A 6,840-nucleotide genomic window follows, 5' to 3' on the forward strand; every position below is an offset into this window, starting at 1 on the left:
GTTTGTATGATTCATATATTATTCATGTGAGGATATGCAATCTGAGGGCACACTAGGTATTTTTTTTAAGCAAACAAACTTTTATGTACTACATAAACTTTTTATAACAACGCAAAAAAAAATCTCAAAGCATGAACTCTTTTATGTACTACATGAATATTTTATTGAAAACATGATTTTTTAACTTATATGAGAATTTATTTTAAGTATGCAAAACTTTCTAAAATTATTGCGTAGATATTTTATGAAAGTATATGAACTTTTTAGATGTATTTTATTTTAATTATATGCTATTTTTTATAACATAGGATTATGATTTACATCTTTTGTACAATTTTTTAAGGTGGAGAAAAGTAACACGTTCAAAATAGGCTGCACTGCAGTTCGTTTTACTCACACGAGTGCATTATGTTATAAGGAGAATTTATCTTTTTTAACATTACCTGCCTTGTTTCAAAAAAGAAAAACTGCCGTTGGTTGGAGTGGATAGAAAGAATAATATGTGCGAATCAACCTGTGGTTGAGTTGTTTAGGTGGACAGTGGTATCCCCAACCCACCAGGGTTCAAATCCTGGTGCTCGCATTATTCCTGGATTTATTTCAGGATTTCCGGCGATGTGCTTTCAGTGGGAGGAGACGTTCCCGTCGACGACGAGGCGCCTACAGTGACTTCGTAAATCTCAAGATGATATGCCGGTTAGTCTCTCGGAGGTGCTCATAGGGGTAGGGTGTGTGTGTGTGCGTTCATAGGGATGAGTGTATGCGCGTGTATATGAGCGCTTGTGTCTGTACTGATGCTAAAAAAAAGAATAATATGTGCATGACTGCAAAAGTGATTGGATGTACTGGCCAGCGATGCTGACATGCGGACGGCAGGGCGCTGGTTCAGAACCCCACCGGACCAGTTTTTTTCATGAGGGCTTTTTGTAAGCAAAAATAATTCCAGGAGTATTTCGCAAAAATTCAGGCCACACGCCATCCTTCCTGCCGTCCGGTGGCTGATAATGGGCCCATGCCACACGGGCGTGCCTTGTCAGCGTGGTGGACGTATATAATTGAGATTTGAACCGTATTTGCACGTCCAGGCCAAGTTATGAAATCAGTTCAATGTATTTTTCAAGTTTAGGTACTAAAGTGAACATGTGTGGCAAGTTCAACCACCATCGATGTATTTACCTCTACTAGTAACTAGCTATGTTACTACATGCCTCTCTTTCTTTATTAATTGCTTATCACATCATCTGTTTTGCCTAGATATGTGTGATATTACCACCTATGTTACTAGGCAAAACAGATGATGTGGCGATTAATTAATGAGGAAAGAGAGATGAATGGTAACATAACTAGTTACTGTAACATCACACATATCAAGACAAGATGAATCTACAGTTTAATAAATAAAATATTGCATGACACTACATATATGTTACTTCACACTATAGAGGTAGTAACATGGACTAGTAACATACGTATGTTACTAGTCTAAGTTACTATGTAGAAAGTCGTTTAATCGTGAACCACTTAATTAGCCCACATAGGATGACATATCCCTTCCTTGCTTTAGTTGGACGCTCTCTTCTTCTCATGTCGTCATCATCATCCTCGGCTTACTGATTGCCAAGCTGACTTTGAGTTGATCGATAACATGCAACTCCAAGACGTTTATAAATTTATGGTTTTGGTTCTATTAAGGGGGTGAGGTGGTACTATTTAATGATAGTATGAAAAGCCGACTTATTAAATTGGTGGTTTTTAAGCCCACCAGAAGCCCAATGTAGCATGCGTTATGTAATTGCAGAAAGCCCAACGTTGCTAACTTTTTGTGTCCATTTATTTTTTCCATGCGTCCAGAAAAATGCAGAGCAGACCCCTTGGTCCACATAGGGGACTAACTCACAGTGGCCTAATTGAAGGAAAACAAAATACGCGGAGCAGGCCTGGGAGCTTGGAAGAGGATTATACTTTATCGATTACTTGGACCTAGTGACCAATTATAGAAAGAAGACATTAGTTGAGTGAGTTTTATGTGTCTAGTTTATGAATCCGAAAATTTATTTACGTGTGGATAGACAAAATTTTAGTATCACCTTACATAAATACAGGAGAAAATAATTCTTTTTAGGGAACAAAGAGCTTTAAATATTACTAGTACCCGGAGTACAGTCTTTGAAGATTACATTAGTTATACTACATGGCACACTGCCCATCATAAAAAAACTGTCTTTAGTTCTAGTATAAGCAGCAAGTTTATGTGCAGCCAAGTTGCTCTCTCTCCCGATCTTTGTTACTCTCTAGGATGGAGAATTCTATACGGTGAATGGACCAAAAATTCAGACAAGCACACCTACCTTTATTAATAGGTATAGATATGGATTTCTAATTCCTTCTTTTAGTTACTTTCTTTCTTGCTCATATTTTGTGAGCTAACCGGATAGTTTCCTCGCTCCCTGGCTTGATTCTTGACGCCACTTATTCTCTATTCTTATAAAAAAAATAAAGTTGGTGATGATGGTGTGCCTGCCATCCTGCAATATAGGCCGATTGATCTATATCTGACGGATAGAAAGGAAACTATGACAATTTACCCGCACACCTCTCCACATTTGCAGATAAGGCCTTTCCTCGTTCATCCTTTTCTCCCACAAGATAAACTACTCATACAAATGCATCTTGATGTCCCATGCAACGCACGGACATCTTGCTAGTTAATTTCAAATCATACACATATAAATTTGTGGAATAAGATATAAGAGAGCAAAATGAAACTATTTCATAGACGAACATATCGTGCCTTATACATACTACATACAGGTAGCTCAGTGGATTAAAGTCTTTGGGACTGGGCGCACATCACAAGTTTGATCCTTGACGGTAATGCCTATGTTTTTTGCTTTCCAGTCTGCGTGGATCGTCTGGGCCTCACTGGAAGTCTGGACGAAATAAAGAACCGATGCCCAATGTAGCGGCTGGCCTAGATAGGGTAGGCGTAAACAAACGAACGCAGTTGTTTTGATCCCGAGCTCGCATGAGCTCGGGTGAACAGTAAAATCAAAAGAAAATAAAAAAAATCTGATTTTTTTTTGTAAGAAACTTTGGCAAATGTTTTGATAGCTTGCAAAATTTCATCACAATATGACATTTATGGAAAATATGGCAAAAAAATAGATGCTCCAAAAGTTATTTTCAAACGCATTTTGAAGCATCTATTTTCTTTTTTTGTCACATTTTATTCGAATGTCATATGGTAATAAAAATTTGCAAGCTACCAAAATATTTGTTAAAGTTTCACACAAAAACATTCGTAATTTTTTGAAAAAAAATCAGTTTCTTTTGGTTTTACTGTTCACCCAAGCTCATGTGAGCTTGCGATTAGAACAACACTTTCGTAAACAAACAAAGCTTTACACGTATGGGAAAAAATGAGTGACGGAAGGATAGATGAAGAAGTGACACATGGAAAATCAATGGAGGAAGAACAACACATGGCGTAAACAAATGGATGCAACTGTTTTGATCCCGAGCTCACATGAGCTCGGGTGAACAGTAGAAACAAAAGAAAATAAAGAAAATCCGATTTTTTAAAGAAACTTTGACAAATTTTTTGATAGCTTGCAAAATTTCATCACAATATGACAATTGTGGATGGCAAAAAAGAAGAAATTGATGCTCCAAAACGTTATTTTCAAACGCATTTTGGAGCATCGATTTTGTTTTTTCTTCACATTTTATTCCAATGTCATATGGTAATGAAATTTTGCAAGCTATCAAAATATTTGTTAAAGTTTCACACAAAAAAATTCGTAATTTTTTGAATTTTTTCAGTTTCTTTTGGTTTTACTGTTCATCCGAGCTCATGTGAGCTCGGGATTAGAACAACAGTTTCGTAAAGAAAGCTTTATACGTATGGGGAAAAAATTAGTGACGGAAGGATGGACGAAGAAGTGACACATGGAAAATCAACGTAGGAAGAAAAACGTACTAAATTACAGAGGTAAGAAACGTTTGTCCTTTTATCACTAGGGGTATATGTTAAGGACCCAACAGAATTGGTGGAATCCATGGCTAATTAAATAGTGAGACAATCCGAGTCCAACAAACTTAACTAGTGCAGCATACAGAAGTCGCTTATAAAGTCTCAAGTTACAAATTATAACTGCAAGCATTCGATTACTAAGGAAACTAAGCAGACCCTGCGACATGACACCTAGATTAAACAAGATAGGAATCTCAAGCTAGGTACTCTGCGAATAAACTAATCGACCCAGAAGAATGCCACTGAAATTAACATAGCTCGAAAGCAGGAGGACTCTCCGGTTAATCCTTGTGGACTCGTGAGTCTTGACAGCATCTGAGTGTTCCCTAAATCAAGTCGTTGGTTCACCAATTTTGTTCTGGACTTTGAGAAGGAAAAGACCAATGTTAGACATGGTCCACATGGCCAAATTTTGAACAGACACTATTATGTAAGAATCAGATAGCTCAAAGACCATAGCATTTCACCGTTGCGAAAAAAGCTTACTGTGATGGAAAATGTTAATGAGCTACTTACCTCATCATAAATGACGGATACGCGCTTGCCAATCCTAGGATTGGCTTGCAATTTGTTGAAGCATTGCCGGGATTGTTAGGTCCTGAACCTGTCAAAAGCAAGCAAAAGAAGTTTCTCTTCTTATCAACAATACATGTGCTGAAAAAACAATACATGTGCTGAATTGTTGCTTATGTTTCACAGTATATATATAGCAGGGACGTGAATATATACGAACGTACATTGTCACCAGCAATCCGGCTCTTTAGCACCCATTTTACTGTGTTCATGGAGATAGCAGAGACCTTCCCAATGTCAGCTTCCATATTAACCCCCACAACCTTCTCATCCAGGAAGACCGGTCCTCCTGACGTGCCAACCTCTATCGTGTGATTGGCGTAGAAGCACTCGAAGGAGGGTACACCTTTGTAAATAAAAGGTTCACTCCTGTGAACAAAACAGATCAACAAATTAGATCTATCCGCATATGACAACAATACAGGATCTAGGAAGTAGGAACTAAACATTTCTAGAAGGGATTTTACATTATACGGCCAATTGATGCGCCTGGTTCGACGACCATAGAGTGACAGTCAAGGCCAAAGAATCCCATCATAACAACATATCTCCCAGATAAATCGACCTCATCGGAGAACTCGACAGGAGGAAAGAGGGGCACAGCCTCAGGGACAAGAAGAACAGCAAGATCCTTATCGGGTTCTGCAATTAACACTTTAGCAGGAACCTCCTTATCCATACCATGGAAGAGAACCGACACCTGCATATTGTCCTGACTGAATCGCTTGAAAATGTGATAGGTGGTAAGCACTGAACATGCTGCTCCATTGTTGTGGGCAACACAACCACTGCACATTGAGTTCTTGTTTCCATCACCTCTGACGAGTATTCGCACAACCGAACGGTGTTGGCTGTCGAATGTACGTTGAACTAGCTGTGTTTCCATTGGCACCTGATCTGCGCTGTCCTCGGATTCCTCACTCCCCTGTGAACCGTACTCCTCATCATCGCTCTGCTCACCTAAAGGAAATGGGAAACGGCAACAACAAACTCAAGTTAACCCATAAGAACAGCAGAGTATATATATGCCTGTGTGTGTGAAGCACAACAAAAATATTTGTACATGAAAGAACTCACTCATGATGGTTCTGTCCGCAGGAGCAAGAACAGGTGAGAAGAGGATATTCTAAGCTATGAAGAAGATGAACTGCCTCTCTTCGTCCGCTGTGTTGGGAGAGAGTAAATCCCCAAGGCAAGAGTGATGTATATTGTGTGGGGGATGCATTCATACATGTGGCGTCAACTTTAACACTCACACAGACCTCTTTTACTTCTTTTCCCTTCTCTGCAACTGTTTCTCACTGAACAATAGAAAGGCTAAGGTCTGCTTTCCATTTCCCGTCATTTAACCCGTGAGCCGTAGTTCGCGTGCTGCACACCGAAAATGCCCTTTGGTAGCTGGGCTCCGGGATCCAGGTAAAAATATCGAATGCATTAGTTTTTATATATGGATATATTTATGAGTTTGCGGATATTCATCAATATATGTATTCATACGCCACACATATAAAAAAGACAAATACATGAACCAATATTTGCTTGTATAGTGTGGTTTTTGTGTAAGATTTTTATCTTTTTGTGTGTGTGCAGAGTATAATCTAGCATACTCCCTCTCCACACTTAGAGCATCTCTAGCAAACCCCTTAAAATCGCAAACTGTAAAACTAGGATATGGGTCGGAAAAAAAATGCATTTTAAGGGTTCATTTTAGCTACGGCAGAACACATAACGTGAAACAAACTGTAAAACTGGTTTAAAGAGCTTCTTCCTCCAATCCGGCCGCTGCCGCCCCTTCCCCCAGCTGGCCACGCCGGCCGCGCCCAACCCCGTCGGCCCTGCCCCGTCCTTGCCGGCCGTGCCCCATCACCACGCCGGCCGCGCCCAGCCTCGCCGGCCGCGCTCCATCGCCTCTGCCGTCCGCGCCTTGCTCTATTGACAGCCGCACCGGCCGAGCCGTGCCCCTTTGCTTGCCGCGCCGGGAGGATTTCGGCTGCCAGGCTGAGGTCATGGGAGGCCACAACGAGGTCGAGCTCATCCAATTCGAACCGGCGGTGATGGATTGTGGCTTCTCGCGGCGTTTTCTGGTTTGCGGTGATGAATTTCAACGAGTTTAGGGCGGATTCCGGCAAACTCCACGGCGGTGTGTTTGCTCCGACGAGGTTTGACCGGTATACGGGGCCCCCTCAGTTCGGCCTTCCAACCTCCAAACATAAGGGTTTCGGGTGTGCATTTTC

The 6,840-nt window shown here is 40.6% G+C and overlaps 1 protein-coding gene across 3 annotated transcripts; it reads right to left on the minus strand.

Moving 5' to 3' along the window:
* Nucleotides 1-4,086: 4,086 nt before the first annotated feature.
* Nucleotides 4,087-5,892, minus strand: LOC123116098 (uncharacterized). 3 transcript variants are annotated; one of them, XM_044537099.1, is made up of 5 exons: nt 5,684-5,892; nt 5,074-5,558; nt 4,771-4,975; nt 4,550-4,637; nt 4,087-4,396 (listed from the first exon to the last, which is right to left on the minus strand). In XM_044537099.1, the coding sequence occupies exons 2-4, from the start codon at nt 5,490-5,492 to the stop codon at nt 4,584-4,586; spliced, it is 678 nt and encodes a 225-aa protein (XP_044393034.1). In that variant the 5' UTR covers nt 5,493-5,558; nt 5,684-5,892; the 3' UTR covers nt 4,087-4,396; nt 4,550-4,583. The 3 variants fall into 3 exon arrangements, with proteins under 3 accessions (XP_044393034.1, XP_044393033.1, XP_044393032.1); XM_044537098.1 differs by having other exon boundaries at nt 4,087-4,391; nt 5,074-5,566; XM_044537097.1 differs by having other exon boundaries at nt 5,074-5,566.
* Between the last annotated feature and the right edge of the window lie 948 nt (nt 5,893-6,840).

Source organism: Triticum aestivum, chromosome 5B (assembly GCF_018294505.1).
Source record: "Triticum aestivum cultivar Chinese Spring chromosome 5B, IWGSC CS RefSeq v2.1, whole genome shotgun sequence".
NCBI classification, from domain to species: domain Eukaryota; kingdom Viridiplantae; phylum Streptophyta; class Magnoliopsida; order Poales; family Poaceae; genus Triticum; species Triticum aestivum.

Coding starts and splice junctions, on each gene's coding strand:
- LOC123116098 (XM_044537098.1), bottom strand. Junction 4,976..5,073: donor GCATCAATTGGCCGTATAAT/GTAAAATCCCTT, acceptor TTTTGTTCACAG/GAGTGAACCTTTTATTTACA. Junction 4,638..4,770: donor GCCGGATTGCTGGTGACAAT/GTACGTTCGTAT, acceptor TGCTTTTGACAG/GTTCAGGACCTAACAATCCC.